General features: G+C 46.7%; 1 protein-coding gene across 2 annotated transcripts in view; it reads right to left on the bottom strand.

Moving 5' to 3' along the window:
• Positions 1 to 21,825, bottom strand: part of CSNK1G1 (casein kinase 1 gamma 1) — a 106,637-nt gene that overhangs the window by 21,811 nt on the left and 63,001 nt on the right. For both annotated transcript variants that reach the window (XM_075765022.1, XM_075765023.1), the window contains exons 6-7: positions 8,558 to 8,709; positions 1,883 to 2,117 (exon numbers count right to left, since the gene is read on the bottom strand). In XM_075765022.1, the coding sequence (XP_075621137.1) occupies positions 1,883 to 2,117; positions 8,558 to 8,709 (387 nt within the window). The remainder of the gene's footprint in view (positions 1 to 1,882; positions 2,118 to 8,557; positions 8,710 to 21,825) is intronic.

The raw sequence follows: 21,825 nt of genomic DNA, 5'->3' as shown, positions 1-21,825 counted from the left end.
ATTAATCATGGAGGAATAAAGCTGTTCCCCAGCTCTTCTCTGGACTGCGAGCACTGATGGTGCAAATGTGATGGTGGTGCTGGATTATGTTGTTTCCTCTGAACTACACAGGAGCAGGCAGGGGATGTTTGCAAGCTGCAGGGAACTACCATGTTGCACAGTGCCAACCCTTTCCCAATTCCTTCTGCAGCTCATCACATCAGAGCAGATCAAAAATAGCTCCTCCTAGCACTGCTCTTCCTTGTGAAACGCTTGCTGCTGTTGCCATGCAGATGTTATAACTGGGTGGGGGGAAGGGGGCCCCAAGCCAAAGGAAAAAGCATCCTTCAAATAATCTACCAAAATGTATCAAAAAATCCAAAGGGAGGATTCAAGACAGAACAACAAATCTGAAGCGCAACAGCGCGGGACTGCCGCTGTGCTGGGCTGCATTGTGCAGACTTGGGTTCACGCCGAGCTCACAGACCAATTTGATGCAACCTCCTCTCGTCCAAATCTCCACCTGCAGGCAGATAACCTGCTCCGAAGCCGCAATCCGGAGCAGATCTAGTCATGCAGCCCACACGCCACGGCAAACCACGCGTGAGCTGCCCCTGGTGCTGCATCATCTGCAAGAAGAGAGAAAGGCAGCGCTTCACCCAGCATGACTCTCCTTCAAAAGCGGCAGCAAATTTAACCCTCAAAAGATGCCGGGGGTGAGAACGCTCGGCAGAAGGAAATTGAGATGACAGTTCCTGCAGGTTAACCTGATACAGCTGTAAAAAGGAAAGAAAAGAGGATGTTCTGGATAATTCGGTGCAACGATGCAGATGAACTTCTTGGGAAGATGATCGAGCGCGCTCGTCTTTCAGAAAAATTGCAATCAGACTCCTTCACTTTGCTCCGTCCTGAAATGTGAAGGGACGGACTGCGCCTGGGCCGGCCTCACCAGCAAAGCATCAGCCCCACAAAACCCTTCTGGGCAGAGACAGGCCCCCGCATAGCTGGTAGCCAGCCCTTCCCTCCTCAAATACCCCCGCCCAGAACCACCTCTTCCCCCATGGGAGCTGCGGCGAGATCTGCAAAACCTGCAGGGAAAAGGGTCCTAAAGGTGGCACGTGGTGCGCTTCAAATGCAAGCAGATCTTCTTTCCACATCCACCCAGAGAGCGCATCCCCGGCACCAGCAGTCCCCGAGCCTGCTCCCTCTGCAGCTTCGCATCCCTTCATCCCTTCCTGACTCTTCACCAGGTTTTCCAAAATTAAAAGTTGGGCTCAGCGTTCCTCACTCCCCAAAAAGAGCGAGCTCTCCAAGAGACGTGAAAGCCAGCAACGCCTCGATCTCATAGCTGGGAGGCTACTCAAAGAATATTCCATTATCTTACCGCTCATATGAGTTTAAGTGAATATAAACATTTAATAAGGTTTTCTGCCTTTCAGCCACAGAAATATAATTTTCTGGTATGAAAGAAGGCAGTGAGGAGAGGAGATGAAAGCCAGGTTTAAAATTAGTTAAATCATTCATTTTCTCCAACCAATTATTAGGTCAGGGAACATCCAACTCTAACACCTGAAACTTGAAGGTACCAGTACAGAGCCGTGCTGTAAAAATCTATTTGGGCATTATTTAATGAGGCAATTACTACCCACCTACATGCCTTTTAACAGTGCAGGGTTGCTACCAGTTATTTAGTTCCTAATAAAAATTATAATTACGAGGCTTCTAACATTTCATCTGTCTCAGTTCCTCAAAGCAGGGGGGGAGAAAAGCCTCGCAACTGTAAACAGCATCACGGCGTCGAGAGGTTTACAAACAGCTCGAAGGGTACGAGAGAGCCGTAAGCCAAGCTACCATCGGAGGTCTACATGGCTCGGCATGGCAAGCTCCCACCAACCACACAGACCTTTGCCAAGATGAGTGTTGATGGACATGTATCTCGCCGTTCCAGTTAAGCTCTTGTGTTCCCTGTAAGGTATGTGTTTTTTGGTTTCCGGGTCAATGTACTCCTTCGCCAATCCAAAGTCTATGATGTGAATGACGTGCTCTTTCTTATTGCCTTGCCGGCCAATAAGGAAGTTTTCTGGCTTGACATCTCGGTAGATGAGGTTCTTCGAATGCACGTACTCCATTCGAGATATCTGCAAAACGACGAGGCAAAAGTTATTTGCGAGCAGACCAGCTACCACGCTCTCCCAGCTAACGAAGCAGCAAGGTTTTGTTAGCCCATCTCTAAGCCTCTGCTTGGTGCTATCTCAGATTTCAGCTACTCTACGAGAAACCCAACAACAGATGGAGCGCACCGAGGCAGAAGTTATGATCGGAGCTGGGTCACGTCCTCCGATGCTGAGTTGGAAGAGGAATTTGTCATCCCCTCCTTCCTCCAGCTACTATGCTCCCTGACTTTATTCCTGCAGAAACTGCAAAGGCTGTTTCTGAAACGTTACCACCAGGACACAGCTCTTGGAAGGATTCCACGGGGAATTGCAGCAGCCTTTTTGTATTGATTTTAAACATACTAAACCGGTTACCAAGAGCTCTTCCCTTGCCCACAGCCTTCCCTTGTTGCTCTGTGTCTCACCACCTTCCTCCCTCAACCCATATGTTGTCTTAGACATGCCAGATTCTTCATGGAGGGGGATTTTTGGGCAGGCAGAAGCCTTACGATCCTCAACGCTGACTAAAAATAATAATTAATCTCATCGGTTGTCAACTAGAAATAGCTGGAATGTTTTTCAGCTTTTGACTAACTTTGCTCTGGCAGTATGACCAAGAAGGGAAGGTAAAAGTGCCACTGCCAAGGTGATGAAGGGCCATTTCTTCTTTCTAACAACGCACCTTATTCAGATGCTCATCGTTAATATTGCTTTTGAAACTAAACATATCACAGGTGAAGTTCAAATAGGTCGCCGAGCAGTTCTCCTTTGAGTTTCCTAACTTATTAGATGATTCCAATTGGAAATAATTCACAACTTCATTTAATTTATTACCTTTTAATATATTTTTTTAAAATAGGTTTTAAATGAAAACACATGAATTCCCACCTATGGCTGTCTCGGTCCATGACTGCCCTGCACGGACGGTGGCTTTTTTAAAGCAAGATGCTTCTTTGGAAAGGCCATTTGAATCTTCTCATCTGCACGCAGGCTTGCGACACTACAAAACCATCACAAAGCTCTCACAAACTCCAAATTTTGCACTAACGAGCGTCAGTCCGCAGAGGTCACTGCTGCACCGTTGCGGTGGACCTCACGGCACGATGACATCAGATTTGGGGAACATCTAAGGTGAGAACCACCGGCTGGTCACCCCCCAGGGAGCTCCCTGCGGGGCGTCACTGGTTCCCCAGCGGTTCTGCACTGGGTCGTTACTGGCAGGACAGCTCCGTATCTCCCACGCGGGGCAGGCTGGAGCATATACCACCGAGCAGCTGATCCCCCAGCTGATACTATTTTTAAGGAAAATCTGCTGTATTTCCACCAGTTGGAAAGAAGTAACAGGCAGGAGGGGGCAGCACTCCTTATAAAATAAAAAATGGTGTACAGAGAGGGCAGTAGACAGGAAAAAAATTGACTGCAAGTGATTCAGTCTTAAAGAATAGGACTTGCTCAACGGCTCTTCAAAGAAAGCAACAGCACGTGTTGCCGTTCCCCTCCCCTCTAAGTAGTGATTTATTTCAATGCGCTGCAAAAATGGGTTTCACAGCTAACAGCCATTATTTCTAATCAATTATAGGATGATGCAGAACAGAACAGATGCTCTGCACTTCAGCCATTCTTCACGCTTTGAATCACCTACAGGACACAGCAGCAGGTTGGAAGACAAAAAGGTATGTCAGGAGGCAATTCAAATTAAGATGCAACCCTTAAAACTCGAACAAAGCATTTCCTCGCCTCTCCATACATAAGAAGCTTTCAAACAAAGCCTGACCGGCTCATTTGATTTGTCTCTGCTACCAGAGAAGCTCAGCTGTTGAAATGGCCAACAGCAATTACACAACCCGAAAAAAAGCGTAATTTTTTTGTTCCTTAAAACCTCACAGCAAGTCACGTTGGCCGGGACAACAGCCTGGACAGTTGAGATGTCAGATGAACCAATACACTCCAGCAGCACTTATCTACCTGCCTTTTTTGCTTCCACCACACACACACAGATGCTGTTGGGTCTTTGATATTCCTTTTTTTTTTTTAACTTCCACCTGCCTGGATGCTTCATGATGTGCTGCCGGAGAGCTGCGCACAGCCAACAATGGCTGAAAGACGCTCTCCAAGTCAGAAAGATGTTTCCCGGAGCAGCCTCCATGCTTTATTCACCCTGACGAGACCCTCACCCTGCTTGTGGCTGGTAGTGATGGGGAGCCGGCGACTATCTGGGCTGCAATGCCCTTCCAGGCTTGCTGCCCAAGAAGAAATGAGCAGTGCTGATGCAGCATGACCGCGGCCTGACTCAAACCCATAACAGAACTGAAGAGGAGCAGAAATGGAGTTTCCACTCCAGAAATGTGCTGGATTCAGAGAAATGGTGCCCACTCCTTTGTGTTTCAACTCTGGGCTCTAATGTCCATGTGTTAATTCTTCTACGGACTGAGGAACCACTACAAGGAGTTGGGACTAACTGTTGGAATTGCTTTTACACTGGACAACGTGACTGCAAAGTGGTATCTGCTCTGTTATTTTAACTGTAATAAGAACTGACGACAGCATTTTATCATAGGGCACAGGAACACCAAGGGTGGATGGGAGACTCTGCTTGCAAATTAAACAGGACTTCCATGGCTGTGGCTGGCCAGGTCTATCTTCAAATCCACAAATCTCCATTTCGGAAGTCGGAGAAACCCCTGGGAGGGAGAGCATCCCCTGGCACACAGCAGGACCCCTGCGGTGTGGCTGAGAAATTAGAGGATATTTGGGACATTTGATCAATGCCAAAGAAACCCATGCTTTTATTTTCCTTTCTCCTGTCAAGGAAGCAAGTGTAACAAACCCTCTTTCTCCAAAAGGGTAACTCTTACAGATCTGATATTGATGTCAATCCCATCTCTAGGCCCTCCTGATAATTCTGAGCCCTTCTTCCATGCATCACCTACTTGAATATAGATCAGATCAGCAGAGATTATAAATTCCTCCTGTTTAAAAGCTGTTTTGGTGTCAAGTCAAAAAACTTTTCACCGTGACTTAGTCCACTTCACAGCCAGAAGTATTTGCACAGGGTCTGACATGACGGGCCTTGTCTTTGAAGGGTGAAAACAACATTTACTCCTGACAAAACTGAGCTGTCAATGAGCATCACAGATGTTGGACCTGGCTAAGAGTGAAAAATTGAAGCCAGAATAAAAAGCAGTCTCCTCCAGCCCAAACACCGCAAAGCCCTAAGATGACTTCTGACTTATGGGCGTTAGGGACTGACATTAGTGAACGCATTTTTAACTGCCAAGCTTTGCTTCATTCAGGAATGTCGGCCGCTCGACCTGTTCAGCTGCACGTGGAGGATGGAGGAAGCAGTTGCAGTCTGATGCTCTTAGCAGAGCAACGTGAAGCATCGGAGATGAATCAGTTACAGGAGTAACGGAGCTGGAAAACTCCCACTGGGGAAGGAAAACAGAGGAAAAAAACAGAGGGAAAAAACCGCCTTCAACGCAGGTTTTCACTGAGAAGTATGAAAAAGTGCACTGGAGTAAGAACACTTCGATTCGACCCAAGTTGCATTTGATAAGCTGCTGCCACAGCTCTGAACGCAACGCACGCTTACCAGAAGAATGTGCAAGCCTGGTGACAAACCTGAGGGCTGTGTGGCTCATCCCCCTGCCGAGGCAGACCTTCCTACTGTGTGACCTCATCTGAAAAGACTCCAAAATGTGTTCTCCTTCTTCCTTGAAGACTCATTATTGTCCAGTCTCTATCTCCCTCAGCCAGGAGAGTCTTCTTGATGTAAAACCATGGTTAAATTCTCCCATAATCACAAGTGACACTCCTTAAAACAATGATGATACATTTGTTTCTCCTAGAAGACTTCTCTTTCTCCTAACATCTGTAGAGTTGGAGTCCAACCAGTCCTAAGAAGCTGCTACCTGTCAAGCTAAATAAGACCAGCCAAGCACGTATGCTTACTAAAAAACATCTTTCAGGGATGCCTCTGGTTAAAAATTGACCAACAGATGCAGAAAAAAGGAGATGAGTGCCACCACACTGCATCCAGTGTGCAAAGACATCCATGGCAGACATTTCCCTCCTCCCCCTCCAGAGAGGATCAAGCCCAAGGTAGGAGAGGCAACACAAAGGTGACTCCCAGCATCGGGGTCATCTCCCAGGAGCTCCCCAAGCTTCCATGCTGTAGAGGAGCCTCCCAGACAAGTAGTGCTGCTTTACCTTTGGGTGATCTTCCTGGGCTTAAAAAAAAAAAAATCCAACAATTTGATGACAGTTTGGTGAGAACCAAACCAGAGAAGCAACCTGCTTTGTCCCTCACTCCCTACATCAGGGCAGGGTGCTCCTCTCTGCTGTCTGGGTGGTACCTGGTCATTCACATTTTTGGAAGTCTCCCTGAATATTAGGCTTCGTTAACAGGCGTGTCAAGCATCAGAGGAGAGAAACACTGTTTGTGCAACGCACTGGATTCTGGCAGTGAAATCTTGTGTCTCCTCACGCCTGCCGTTAGAATTACAGCAGCTTAAGCAGGCTTGGCTGGTCAAAAGCAAGAGCAAAACATAAATTATGACTTAGTGTAGGAACTAAGATAAATTCAAGACAATTTCCTCCAAAGCCTCGTGGCTGGAACAAAGGGGTTTCATTCCAGTCAAGCAGTAAGTGCCCACCCCTTCAGAAAACACGTCTGAGGGACAAGTGAGCCCTTCTCCCAGGAAACCTCCCAGGGAAGGAGATGGGGCACACCTGAAGATGCTAAATCTGTCTCCTTAAATGCTCCAAGCTGGTAACTCACGTAATCTTCCTTAGAAGACTGGAAAGGTCCAAAAACATCTCCCTATGGAAAAAGGAGCTGCTCCTTCTGGAGAACATCTACTCCTCCATTTGCGACTGTTTTGGTATCACCCTAAGCATCTGTTTTTCAAACTGGTACCAGTGTCTAGGTGAGGCTGGTTGAGGTCACAAGATCAGGCAATGATGACCAGCCAAGCACAGAGCTAATCGGCAACCGGCAGACGGACACTGCTGCAACAAACTTCATTTCCCCAGCAGTCACGTGGGAATAAATTTGTATCTTTACATTTTACGTCTTTACAACCAAAAGATCACACAAGCTATATCCAAGGCTTTGCCATCTGTTGCCAATTGATTTAATCAAAAACAATACTATAAATTGGTTTTCCACTGATGAAGGAACGCTCAAGGCCAACAAGACTAGACCACTCAGCTGTAGGAGGACAACTTCATGAACTCAATACCAGGCAGACGCCGTTCAAACTTCTGCATCTGTGACCTCAATTTTCCATCTGAGATTCTGCTGTAGCAATCTTCAGTTTATTTAGAGGGGATTGTGTTCCTCACTCCTTACAGTCTTCTCTTTCCTTCAACACTTCTATCCGCAGATCTGTTAACATTAATATTCAGTCCCACCTCTGCTGTGCCACTTGGGCATCTGCAGACCACAGGTTGAAAACCAGAAAGCCAAACTAAAAAGATAACTGACTGGTCCTACCGACTTGTGGAAGTTCACTCACCACATTTAGGGGCTCTGCGATGCTGCTCGTACGTCTATCAGTTTCTAGCTGTTAGTCATTTAAACCCATTGGCCAGTTTTGACCAAATTTGACCAAGGCAGAGACCTTGAATGCTGGTATTTTGGCTAAGGAGAGCTCAGCTCCCATCGCTCTGAGAGGTTTCAGTCTATGAGTGGCCCGGTAGCACCAAACCAGTAAAACTGGTAGGAGCGTGGGAGGGTGCTGTGCTCCCTGTGTCCTGGGGAGCGGGTAGGAAATGAGATGTTCTGGGGGATGTCCAAACAGAGGGAGGGAGCTGGGGCAGATACTGGGGCAGGGGCGTGTAGGGGACACAGGATGCAAGTCCGAAGGAATCCAGCTTCACTGGTTCTGCTACGCAAGGAGCAAGTTTGCTCATAAGCATAATTTGACCTTCCCTTCATAAGCAGGAGTTTTTCTCAAACCTTCTTTTATAAGAAAGATGGAGAGAGACTTTTTACCGAGGTCTGTAGGGACAGGCCAAGGGGTGATGTTCTGAAATTGAAAGAGGGTAGGTTTAGATTGGAGGTAAGGAAGAAATTCTTCCCCGTGAGGGTGCTGAGGCCCTGGCACAGGTTGCCCAGAGAAGCTGTGGCTGCCCCTGGCTCCCTGGCAGTGTTCAAGGCCAGGTTGGATGGGGCTTTGGGCAACCTGGGCTAGTGGAGGGTGTCCCTGCCCATGGCAGGGGGTGGGACTAGGTCTCTGAAAATCCCTTCCAACCCAAACCAGTCTGTGATTCTACAAGGGAAGGAGATTCTATCTCCAACCTACAGACACCCCTGAACCTCACACCATACCAACCCCATCCTCCAGCTAGCCGAGAACTGACTCAAACACCGGTCGGCATCATGGAGGCTGCCGGGCAGAGCCCTGCCCGCTGTTACTCACCAGCTGGATGGCTATCATTAATACCGTCTTCAGAGTGAACGTCCTATCACAGAGGTCAAATAAATCTTCCAAGCTAGGACCAAGCAGCTCTAGTACCATGGCGTTGTACTTTCCACACGGTCCAAAGTAATACACCTGGGGAAGCCCTTCAGCTGGAACAATATGAAAAGAATTGAAATCAGTCAACGGGACAACGTTAATACCCTTCCTCCTGGGTGTAAATCTTTCGCTGGGCAGAGCCTTTATTTTTACTTCTCGAGTGTCCTTTCTGTTTGATCTTGCTCAGCAAGCCAATAAGTTTCAGCACGCACTGTGAATGAACCGAACGCCAAATCAGTGCAGGCTTTGCTCAGCTACACCCTTGAATAGACAAATGGATTTCAAAGCAATAACACGACCACATGAAAGCGTCCAGCTTTGGCAGCTTAAACGCTTGGACTTATGGAACAAGACACGGAGTTCCTTACGTTGCACTGAACACCAGGCAGGGTACAACCTCAAATGTGGGCTGGCACTCGTCTGAGCAGTTAGGAAGATGATAGCCCTTGCAGAAAATGAGGGGCTATCGTCCGAAAAAAGGGCTGCTTTTTCAACCAAGATAATATGTAGCTGCTGTTTTTCAGCACAACCTTACACAAAGTTTACTCTTATTATGCTCATAAGAAAGGGAAAAAAAAATTAAAAAAAGAGCAAAGATTTAAATTTTCACCATGTAAAAATAAGCAATCATAGTCATTAAGCATATGTGCAAACCATTTTGCTAAGTCGCACACCAAACTCGACACCCAACTGGTAGGAGTCAGAGCCGACCCTTCCCACCTAACAGCTCACCAACGGATTTCTCAGCAAGAGTGTGCAATATTTATACTCGGCTGACAGTGGTTTTTTGCATGGATTAGCTTTCTGAAAGGCACCAGAAACGGGGGGAAAAAAAAACCCAAACCAGCCTTGGTGTCTGAACTGAGCTGCACAGCGCTCTTTGAATTGCCTTTTAGTCAAAAAGAAAAATCAGACCGGCCCATACAGGGAGGAATTCAGCACAGGGCTTACTGCAAATTTTTCTAATCAGCATCTAGCACAGGCGGTCAGCATCCCGGCATCAGCGTCAAGCTGCGTAACACTTTTTAAAAAAAAAAAAATATTTCCAGCCTACATCTCACAGTTCCAAAACACAATAGAAGGGTTTCTGTTTTGAAACACTGGGTTTTGTCCTATGCCAAAACAACGTCTTTGCTTGCATACACAAAGATACGACGTCCTGCTATTCAGTGTAAAGGCTCAGCATGGGGAGCACTACCACGTACGCAGCCTTTTTCCACAAAGTCGCACAGAGGTCCGTAGATTATATAGCATGGGACCTGAAAGCATAGTGATTATAAATTTCATGGCATGTTTTAAGTAAATGCATGCACCTCCCTATATTTACGGAAAAGATCAGTATTAAAAATAGCGAAAAACTTCACTAATTATCAGGCACCAGAATTAAATTGCTTGTGTAACTGCACGGCTTTGTACAGGCTCCGTGGCGTGCTCAGGCAGCCTAGCTCAGCACAGGTCAAGGCAGAAGAACAAGGAAATGCTAAGGCTGGAGTGTGTGAGCAACATAATAACTTTATGTCCTACTACAGATTTAGGAAAGCCTCGTTAATCTGCCCAACGGCACTCATCAACTTGCCAACAATACAATAAATGCGGTGCTGAGATTACTAAAGCTTAAATATTACAGAACTTATGCTCCCATGTATTACTCAAAAAGAACAAAATGCAGCTTGACAAAGATTACTGGAGGATGGCTTTAATCTCGTTAACTCACATGCTTGGGGAATCATATTAGGTATCAGTCATCAGGACGCATTAATGAGATATTACAGGATATTGCAGGAATTCCCAGTCTAACTGGAGTTTTACGTCTTATGTAAAACATTTACCCAACCTGATCTTGGGAAGCTACTGCTCCTAACAGAGCTCCATGTTTTAGGAAGCGTTAACAGCAATTAAGTCCTCTAAGAAAACAGGATGGTTTGATGCCAAAGCAATTCAGAAAACCAAACAATGATGGGATGTGACCCAGGCAGCTCCAAAACATTTTCAAATATCGCCAAACCAACACGAATGGTAATTTAATGGCATCGGCTTAGTGCTGAAGGCTTGAATAATTGTAATTGCTCTTGAAGTAACTCACGGTGAGCTGTTGACATGATCTCTAATACCAAGACCATCGTCTCTACTTTTAAAAGAATAATAGAAGAGAACAACAGAATATTCTATGGAAAGTTTAAAACTGAGACCATTATAAATTCTAGATACAGTGAGTACTTCTACCACAATTTCGATGTCAGGATAACAGTCTTGAAAAATGCAAATCAGGAAGGAAACCACTCGGATCAGGAGTGTGCTAATTAAGGTATACGGGAGAATAAAATTGCAGAAAGGCTCTTAAGGAAGGCGAAGAATCCCATTCCCAGAGCAAGGGGAAAGGAGTAAATTTACAGCCTTCCTTGGGAAAGAGAGAGCACTGCAATTAAAATTAAATTCCTACTGGACGTAAGAACCAGGAAGATAAATTGCAGCAAGACTCAAAAGATGGGCATTTCATGTTGGAAAGGAAGCAACGCAACTATTTAGCCCTCTTTGGAGTCCTAGCCCCTTGAGTTAGCTTTACCCACTCAAAGCCTTACGAGCCAAGAGTAATCCCATGAGCTTTAAACCTCAGCAAGGCTTTGCTTTAGGTGGGAGCTCCCGCAAGGTGAAGCTGTAGCAAAGAACATTAAAAAAACCCATCCTAAGTGCCAGCCTACAGAAGACATTATTAGTTTCAGGCATATTTTTAGGGTTCGATTTTTTTCTGAGGGTTTTCAGCAGCAATGCTGCCAGCTCTGCAGTCAAGAGCTTACCTCTTGGCTTTGCTAGAATAAAAATGCTGTAACATTTATCTCATTCGCAGACCCAGGCTGCATCGCTCGCACATCCTAGACCCTTCGGAGCCTCTCAGCCCAAGCCAGGGCTCCTCAGCTCCACACTGGTTACTGAAATAAAGTTATGAGGGACACAGGGTAATGCACCCTCAGCCCACTCAAACACAAGTCAACATCGTTTTAGGAAGGGGAAGCTCAAAAGAGAAGTTGTAAGCTTGATGCAAATGTTAAGGCTTGATGCCTGCAGGATCCAAGCAGGCAGATGAGGCTAGATGATTTCAGGGTGCTTCTCTGCAAACTTGAGATACAGGCATCTCTGGACCCATTCTTCTTATGAACAGTGAAAAGGGGCAGCCTAAGAAGAACTGCATAAAATTTTATTTAACCACAGCCCATCTGCATAATTCGGGATGTAGCTTGGCTCTATTTCAGCAACAAGCAACGTGTCCTGGTCCCACCAAGTCCATTGCCATGGTGAACCACAGGAACTCCACAAATATCACCGTAGATCTGTAAATACTTGAGAAGGACGTTGCCAACAAAAGAGATCGGTTGAGGAAAAACTATCTTTTGTCTAGGCAGTCGAACTCGAGGTTTTTAATGGTGAGCGCTTGTGTTGGCAGAGGACTGAAAAGGTCAAACAAAGCCACAGTGATGTGAAGCAATCCGTCCTAGACGAGCAGTTCTGGATTTAAAGAGCGCAGGATGAAAAGCCATGGGCAGAGCAGAGGTCTCCTCTTGAGGATTCAAAGGTACAACTCAACACTTGAAATACAAACCATGATCAGCTGTACACAATTAACGTAGGAAATAACATCTAATCAAGGAACTGCTCCGTGGCATTAAAAAAGAACAACACGTTAAGGGAAGAAAAACCACCCACGACACATACAGGTTCTCCTTTGGAGAAAAAGGAGCTTATTACAGCGGAGGCTGCTGCAAGCAGAAATCATCTGAATTTGCTTAACGGCTTCAGTCTTGCTGCTGAGTGATTTGGCTTGACTATGTAAAAGCCTCGTTCCACCCTTTGCTCTCGTTGAAAGTTTATCACCCCAATAAACAGAGACTGATCACTGCACTGGAATCCACAGGCAAATTCTGCTATTTCAGCAGTGCGGTGTCTTGGAAAAAATTCAAGCTGAGCACAGCAAAAATCTAGCATAGCATTTCAGAGATTAAAGCATCGTGGCTGGAACAAGAGCAAAAGCAAACGGCAAGGCTGAGAACTCAGACTTTGCTTGCACTGTGCTCCCGTGCAGCTTCACAACTCCGGCCTCGGGTTTCCCAAGATGCTAAAACTCTAACTGCTCCTGCGGGCTACCACCAAAAGGGACCATCCCGTCCTTGCTTGTCCCACCGCCCCTCCCTGCGCTCACACAGATGAGGAATAAGTCGGATCAACCCCACAATAAAGTTTGGCGTTTGCTTGAGCTTGAACACAAGGACGTGAGTGGTAACAAACGGCAGGACCAACCGCTCTTGGAGAGCACTTCGTTTGAGCCGGATTAACACCAGGGAACTACATCTTTCAGCAAATTTCCGTCGCAAGATCAAGCATCCTGGATCAATTCAAGTTGTGCTGTCTTGCTGCCATATGCTTTACAGCACGACTACTAACGGCCCTAATAACTCGTCAGACATCCAGCACGCTCCAACAAGCCGCGTTAAGTCCAGGCATCAGATGTACATGTCATACAGACAGTCCGAAGCCATTTCCAGGACCGGTTGTGAAATGGCGACTGGCAGAGATGCCGATCAAAGGTTATGCCCAAGGGAAATCTGATTTTGCAGCATCTGCCCCACGTGGAAGGCACGGAAAGCGGAAACCATCTGCTGCGGCAGAGAATACGTACCGATGCCCTGTATATGAGCATCACGAGAGGCTATGAATAAACCTTGTGCAATGGCGAGCAGCCCAAAATACACCCAAGAAGAGATGAGGTAGCACGTGCAGGAAGCTAAACACAGCGCCTACATCAGTGGAGTCACAAAAGCCAAGTCCCTGTACATCAAATCACCAGGAGGCAACCGCAACTTGTGAAAAGTGAACGATACCGGTAGCTTCTGAATCACCAATTATTTTTTTTTTGCTCCTGTGGGACATTGGTTTCCACTGCCTATAGACGTGGTGAGGCCAAATAAAGAGAAGCTGACGTCTTCAATTTCAAGAAAAGTTACAGAAGAATTCCATAACCTCTCTTCGTGCAGGCTTCAAAGTCAAGCTCTATTGCAGAGAGGAGACACTCCTGAGGAACCCCAAATTCGATACCTAAAGACAGAGGGAGGCAGAAGCAATCCAATGTCAAACGAATGGCTGATGCTCGATGCAAAAAACACACTCTACGCGAGCAGCAAGAACTGTCCTTCATAGAAATGGATGCAGGGACACGGCAGCGGCATTAGTGCACAAAAAGTTCTGCGCGATTTTAAAGCGGCACTGATGAATGGGACGTAGATTGTCACAAAATTCTCATTCAGAGCAGAAAGTTTATTTTTACAAATCGCAGAACACAAAATTACACGATAAACAGCACAAATAGCAACCGTGCGAGAGCTGAACGTCTATAGCTAAAATTAAACATCTTCCAAACAAATTAAACAAATTGCTTTAGAGTAGTCAACCCATTTAAGCTGATTACACTAATGAGGATCTACCCTTCTCTTAATTTTCAAATCGGAATAAAATCCAGGCTGAAAATGAAGCTTTGCTATCGGTGTTGGCTGGGTCAAGATCTCATCTTTTAACCTCTTAAAACACACCCCGTGACAGTGGATTTCAATCTACCCGAACACGTTGGTTAATGGGTTACGTCTATGAGGTGGAATCACAAAGTCTCGTTCTAAGCTTCAGGTTTCTGAACAATCTGCTTCAAAACTAGAAAGAGGGGAGAAAAGTTCAGACAGGTTTGTTACCCGGAATAAGGTTAGCCTAAAGGTCTTGGGAATATTTGATTGCATATGTTTCAGAGACGTCTTATTTCAAAGCAGGACTGCAAAAGCTTTTCAGTACAGCCCTTCACCTTCAACTGTAACCGGAGAAGTTTGGGGAAGGACAGAGATTTGGGGTGATTTTTTTCTCTTTTTTGTTATAAGAAAACACCTAGCAGTTGAGATGCAAAGGAAAATGAGCAGAAAATGCAATTTCTGACTCCCACCAACTCAGTGGCAGATGCGTTGCAGGTAGAGCAGGGGGTGATGGCACAGGGTCTGCCACAATCTTGCCAATCGCTCCAAGACTTCACAAATCTTGAAGTAGCATCAGATTAGGGAAACGAGCTAAAAATAGTAAGCTGCTCCAACACAGAGACACACAAAAACATCAATGTAGAGCAGCGCTGTGACTCGGGGGCGACTGCAGTTGGAGATGGCAGGCGCTGCGGCAGCTCCCTTCCCACCACTGATGATCACGGAGATGATCAACCTGTTTGGGAATCACAAGTGGTTTCAGCCCGGCTTATGACTGTAAAGCTCCTGGATAATCTCCTTGCTCTCCCGAGAGCTTTGGTACTCTGGTTTGAGAACTTTTAGTTCTCTCTCGCTTATCTGAACAGGGTGAAGAGCAACTGAACCAGTCCAGAGCATCTGTCAGCATCTCACCGCCTCCTCCCTGCTTCCCCGCCATGCTGCCTGGGACAGAGCTGGCTCAGCGCCGGCTTTGGCTCCTCTGGGAGAAGGGGCACTCAGCAGAGCATCACTTCGCAAAAACCAGTCCCAGCTGCTCCTCTCCCATGCCCAAAGCCCAGCAAGGAAAGCAGCACAGAGGGCTGCCACAGCAGCCGCCTCCTCAAACCTCGACTGGCCGTTGCATTGGCTTTCTCTCCTCCCAGCCCCATTTATTCTAGATATTTTCTCCATAACTGCTCACCCTATTCCAGATGGCATCTCAGCAGCCCTTTTACAGCGTCATTATGAGCTCCTCTTATTCACGCTCCCCCCGAACATCCTCCTGCTCTGTTTGCTCCAACTGCTGCCAGACACTTGGCTCTCCGCTGCCAGCTTTTCACAACATCTTTTTCCTGCTTCGCTTGGGCAATGAATCATCTCCCTTCTAGCAAATGCTAAACGCTCCAGCGTTGCTGCCCGGCAGGAGTAGCTGCGGCAGGACTTTCCGCTTAAGCCCGTCAGCGGGTGAGAAGGGTGCAGAGCCGCTGCCAAGCGGGAGGAGAGGCAGAGCAAGGAGCTTCCCTCGCCCTCGGACGTGGAAGAGGCGCTCTCTGAACCCAAGAGATATTTGGAAATAAAGCACGGGAGAACGTCACAAGTTGGATCGATACCTTCTCCCCTGACGACTGCAGAGAAGGCCGAGTGTTTTATGGGAAGAGATGAGGCTCGGCGCACAACGGTACAATAGTTGTGTACAAGCCATGAGTAGACAGAGCTACGCTTATCTCCCAACAAGTTTGCAAGTAAAGCATGGCTTCCACGCAGACTCCAAGACTCCAGCTTCACTCCAGAAGCCCAGCATAGTTTGTGCATCTTCTCAGGATATGCAGGATGTATCGAATCCCTGCTGTGGTTTGAGTAGCTTGTTAGTATTTGAATCTATCAAAAAAAAAAAAAAGGTACGGGAAAAGGAACAGAAGAAAAACAGACATGGGAAGGACAGAAGGAAGAACATATTTGTTCTTGCTGCTGGTAAAAATCCAAACGATGTGATTTTTACTTCAGTTACAGAAAAACAATTTTCACGATCGTTGCATTATTAAAACGGGGTGGCATTTCAATTTTCCCTGAGTTGTACAAGCTGGTTTCCTGATATCACAGCTAGATTCTATTAAACAACTCCTCACATACACAAAGAAAGAAGCTGTTTCAGAGAGGGTACCAAGAGGACGTCCACATTTGTACTCATAAGAATCAAAAAAGATTGGGAGGAGAATCAGCCCTAGCTGGAAAGGCTAAGCTGCAGGAAGACTTTCTGGGAAATCTGGGAAATTTTTAGAAGAGTTATTTTAACCCACCCCAAGAAGTTCCAGCTTAATTATCTTCCTTTTCTCATGCACCAGCAATACAGGGATGGGGCAGAAGAAAATACCAAAAGGTTTCAAAAGCATTCCTGCTTTGCTTTCTGGGTTTATTTGTGCACTTGGCAGAGCCCGTGTTTTTGCTGAAAGAGGGGAAAAGTTGTGGTGCTGCAGCTTTTCAACTTCTTGAGGGTTAAGCGAAGGGTTACAGCAGCCTACTGCAGGCAACGGGATTTGCCCAAAAAGCTCTCGTGTAATTAAAATACAGCCGCATCGCAAACCAGCTACCCAGGATGCTTTTCCCCCTCCAAGCTCAGCTTCACGGTTTGAAGGCGTACGTCGCTCTGGGCATTGGCTCCATGCTGTCCCACCAGCCAGGCGCTATCGGCAGCCTTTGCAGCCGGGATCATGGCTCCTGCGTGATGGATCTAGCAAGAACGACGTGGCCCCCTGCTACGCTGCAGGTCACCACGCCGGGTGAGTTTTGCCGGTCAGTGCAAAGCCAGATCACATCTGTGATGGCCAACTCCGTTCTGCTGGTTAATACCAAAGAGAAATTGTTTCCTGTTCAGTTTTCCTGGGCTGTGCAGTTCTCGCGTTGGGTCAGCTCTACCTGCTGAAAGGAATTAAGTCGCAGGTTTGGTCGTCTTCATTTTAACCAGGTAACAGAGATGTTGAGATGAATAAGGGTATGCTCTGTGATTGCATTGTTTTTCCCTTGAGAACAAGTTACGCATATTAATTACATTACAGGTATAATCTACAGGATGCTTAAAACCAACAACAGAACTTCTTGGCGGGAGGAGAGTGCTCAGCAGCGCACAAATTTAACTCCAGAAGCAGTGCCAAGGAACAGGCTACTTCTTGGAAGATGAAAAATGCTAAGAAAGCAGCAATAATAAAAGACTTCTGCTGAATCGCTCCTCTGCTGTCCAGAGAAACTTTTTGATTTGATCACACCGAGTCCCCAGTGGCCCCTCATCATCACCTCACCTCCACTGGAGACTGTTGGCTGGAGGCAGAGCTTTTACCGGCTCCCTACTTCCTCCCCATCCACATGCCAAAAATCTATAGCACGAGTTAAGTTGGTACTTCAAGCTTACGGCGTGCCGGCCAGCTGCAAAATAAGGTGTAACGGCCGCGATGATAATGCAGAGGGAATCTCGACAGCTTGAATTACAGCTCAGCTGCAACCCACGTCTCTGCGCGGTGACCAGGAGTCGTTCCAGCCAGGATGGCGCAGCAATGTAAGGCAAAACTGGCATGTACAGGTGGTATTGGTCACCGATCCAACAGCATTTGGGTCTTCGATGACAGATTGGACTGGTCCAATTTAGCTGGATAAAGCAGACAATGGTATCAGACATCGTAGTTTTTGAGGGGAAAAAGGGATTTTTCAGATTAGTAGGAAAGTGTTTCCCTACATGGTCCTTCCAGCCTGATGGAAAGCCTCCCACTCCCTTATCACAGGAGAACTTAGGGCAAAACAGGAGTTCAGAGCTGCTAAATAAGATACTACCTCCAGATATCATCTCTTTGGTTCACCTTAAGATAGCTGAGCACGAGTGGGTAGGAATGGAGTTTTGAAGGAAAAACTGCCGCTTTCAGACAGAAAAATTATTACAAAACTGCAAGTCTCCACCCAGGGCAGAGCTTGCTGAAAAGTTCTTCTGGTGTAGCTGGATCCATTACAGATTCAGGGGCAGAGTCTGTGGCTTATCTTTTAGAGATGGGAGGAGGTTTTTGAATAGCAGGCAGGGCACAGCTCAGAAATGCAAACCCCAAACCCATTTAATAGCCGGTCTGGGAGGCGGGCAGCCCTACGTACCAGAACTTCACTTGCATCAAACCTCGCTGGCACAGCGCGAGTGTTTCTCTCTTTAAGGCGAGGAGCACCTTAAAAACCTTCAGCATGCCTAAGATGCTTCTGTGCTGAGGAAGCACACACACGCGAAAGGATTCCCACTAAATCAGGCAGCCACCTTCCAAAACGGCTTTGTTTGAATCCAGGCAGTACTCAAGGCCAGACACATCAGCCCTCCAGAAAACTAATCTTAAAAACTAGCTGAGGTCTAGACCTGTAAGTGCAGCATCCCAACGGCTTGAAAAATTTTCATAGATGGGCAAGGAAAGCAGAAGAGCAGGGCTAAGCGGTTGCTGCATCCTTATTAATTATCGTGGTCCTAATTGTCAAACTGGGTTTTCCATTCAACTTACACATCCCAAATCTGAATTCCAAAGGTTATCTTCAAACATCCAGTATTTTCATTTCCTCAAATGGCCCAGGCACCCGAAGTCCCGGGTGCAACAAGCTGCTAGCAAGCATGAGACCCTTCAGCTAGAAAGCACCAGCAGCAGCACAGAGACCTTCATGATTAAACGGCCCACCACTCTCCTCAAGCCCAGCTGGATCCTCACAGCAGCTGGACCAAGCGGCACATCACACGACCCACCCGTAGCGGACATTGCCGTCTACCAGAACCACCCACCCAGGCATCTGGGATGGCTCAAATGTGTCTGACTGCTACCGACTGATGACCACCATTGCGGCGCGCGTCAGGCTTCAAGGAAAAGCATCTGCGGGAAAGGTATTTTTCAGCTTCCCAGCATCCTGCCGTTCCCCTCCACACGCTGCCCGATGTCAGCGGATTTTGATTTGTGATGACTGCAGTGAATACCGGAAGAGTAAGAGATGTACGAGGACTTTTTGAAATATAAAAAGGAAACTGCCCTAATCTCATATTCAAATATTAATGGCCTTGCTTTAAAAGCATCTGATAGCTTCCAGTTGACGAAGCCTAAATTTAGCCCAAGGAAGTCAAAACTTCTGATGTTAAAAGAGACGCTGAAATGTGCATGTTCAGGAAGCCCTTCTAACAAGGGACCTGCCACATTAAAAAAAAAAAAAGTATTTTCAGATAGCAAAATATTATCCCCCAGAGATGAACAGCAAGCCAGCTTTGCGAGCAGGCAGGCTTTAACTGGGCGTGTTACAGCACTCCCCTACATTTTATTTTGCAATTCAAAAGCTCTGAAGTCAGAGATCCCTCGAGTTCAAAAGTTCGTTAGATTACCCGGACTTTATAATGAAGCGGCTGATCACCGCTTTAAGGGTGCAGCTAAGTGTGAGGGACCTCCACATGTGTTGCACTTTTTGTTTGAAAAGGCCATTTTCAGATGAACGAAATCACGTCTCCTTGCTGAGGCATCTCAAGCCTATCGCTGACGGCATGTCTCTTTGCAAGGTTTGAGAATGAAGGGAGAAGAATTTTTCCTTGCTGTTAGAAAATTAACCCAACAGCTTAAAACAAGCCTTACGGTCTATCACAGGGATTGGAAGTAGGGAAATGATTGAACACAAGATGTGACCCAAAGGCGTGAGTTGCTTTCCTGCAAACGGATGTCAGTTTTGTATCATTTTGCACAGATTAATAAGTGACTTATTAAATACTTATAGTGACCAGACACTTTGATTCTAAAATATTTCCAAATATTTCAAAGGAGGCGGCCGCGGTGCTCATCCAGAGCGTTGTAGCATGACAGCTACGAACAAACCTTTCCGTACAACAAAGCAGGGCACAAACGCGCTTCAGGCCACGGCCAGGTGTTGCTCCACGCCAGCGCAAACCCACGTTGCGGTGCGGAGGGGCAATCCCCACCCAGCAGCGCTCTCATGCCCCAAACCAGCACCTTACTGCGGGGTGATCTTCTGCCGGTTCCACTCCCAGCCACAGCAACGTTTCCATCGAGGTGGCAAATACGAGTGGGATTTCTGAAGATAAAAACCACCGTGGCAACAGCTAATGCGTATGTTCGCTCTCCTTAATTAAACAAGGGTGTAGACACTTGCGTTAACCCTCACTTACGTGGCCTGGAGTTACTCCAGCTCCCTTGGGGAAAAGCGTTGTGTGTAGGGAGTTCCCCGTGAAACAGCTGGTAGCGGCAGCACGCTCCACCACGGTGACTTGTTTACATCCATCCGTATAACAAGTCTTACTGAAATGACCCCTACCTAATTGCTACGTGAGCGACAGCATTGTGCAACAGGCACGGAAAGAATTTCTTCATAAAGGACATGGGTACGTACAAAGCGTGCAGCAGGTCATGAGTAAAGCAACACGGAATGAGAAAAACATGCTCACTGTGGGCAATCCCGAAAAGCTAACTTAATACGCAGTATGGAGTAGCAGACAGCTCAGCTACATTGAGAAAATATATATATGCAAATATTGACTAGACTATGTAAAAGGCTCGGTTATTTATACCGCCTTCATTTTCCTTGGTCCTACTTCCTGACAAGTAAACAGACTGCTTCACTCCAGCGAGTTGTGCAACAGAAAGAGGTCCAAAAGTAAACACACAGACTCCATACTTCATTAGAGGTGAACTTGTTTACAGAGCAAGAATTAAAACAAAACCACAGAATCCGTCGATATTCTATATGTAACGACATAGCCCTCCCCTAACTCAGTATATTCTGCTCGTAGGCTGTGACTCATCTATCGCGTGGGCTGGGGCGAGCAGAGATCTTCTCGGTTTCCTGAGATCCTCCACCGCATCAGACTCCTCTCCCGCTTTCCACCACGACGCCGTAGAGGCTCATTATGTTTGACATCCACTTGCCAATGTCACCCCCCTGTCCCGGGGATAAGCGCTGGCTGCAGAGCTATGGCACGAAACTCAACGCATGTTGACGCCGGAGCGCTGTGAATCACGTGTGCCAAGGTGGGATTGTGAGGAGGGGGGGGAAGGTGTGACTCATCACCCAGTTGATATAAAAATAAGCTACTACTGAATCAAAAATGCATGACTTCTTCACACTCTGTGCACAGGCAGAAGCTGTCACTATGGGGGAACTCGATCATCAGCTCAACGCAGCCAAAAGAAACCTGAAAATAAGCACTACTCCATTTTACCTTCCAAAGGCAGAGCTTACAGGGAAGGCATTATGTATGGCGTTAACAACCACAGGGGAGAGATGCCAGAGATGCTTTGAAATGCAGTAACAAACAAACAAACAAACAAAAAATCATTCCTGTACATCTACTGGTCACTGCTAGAAAGTCAGTACTTCCCAGGACCACAGTGAATTATTTATTTGTGTGGAAGCGCAGGATTAAAGAGCAGCTTCCTGATTGCGTGGAGATGTTTTTCAGCCGTGGTCACATCCTGAGAGAGAGGAACTGGGCTCAGAGCGATACAGTAACGGCCATGCAGCAGTGGGCTCCCTGGCCTCGAGAAAAGGCTCAGAGTTTGGGGGACAAACATACTTTGGGGGGAAAAAAAAAAAGTTACAGCTTTGCAAGTATACATCGACGCAGCAGACTCAACTTCTCAGCAAAGCTTATAGAAAGAGGCATGGTTTTTTTCCCCTCCAACCAGCACAGCT

Source organism: Balearica regulorum, chromosome 12 (genome assembly GCF_011004875.1).
Source record: "Balearica regulorum gibbericeps isolate bBalReg1 chromosome 12, bBalReg1.pri, whole genome shotgun sequence".
NCBI classification, from domain to species: domain Eukaryota; kingdom Metazoa; phylum Chordata; class Aves; order Gruiformes; family Gruidae; genus Balearica; species Balearica regulorum.
Note: the sequence above shows the minus strand (reverse complement) of the source record. Positions and strands in the feature narration are given on the sequence as shown.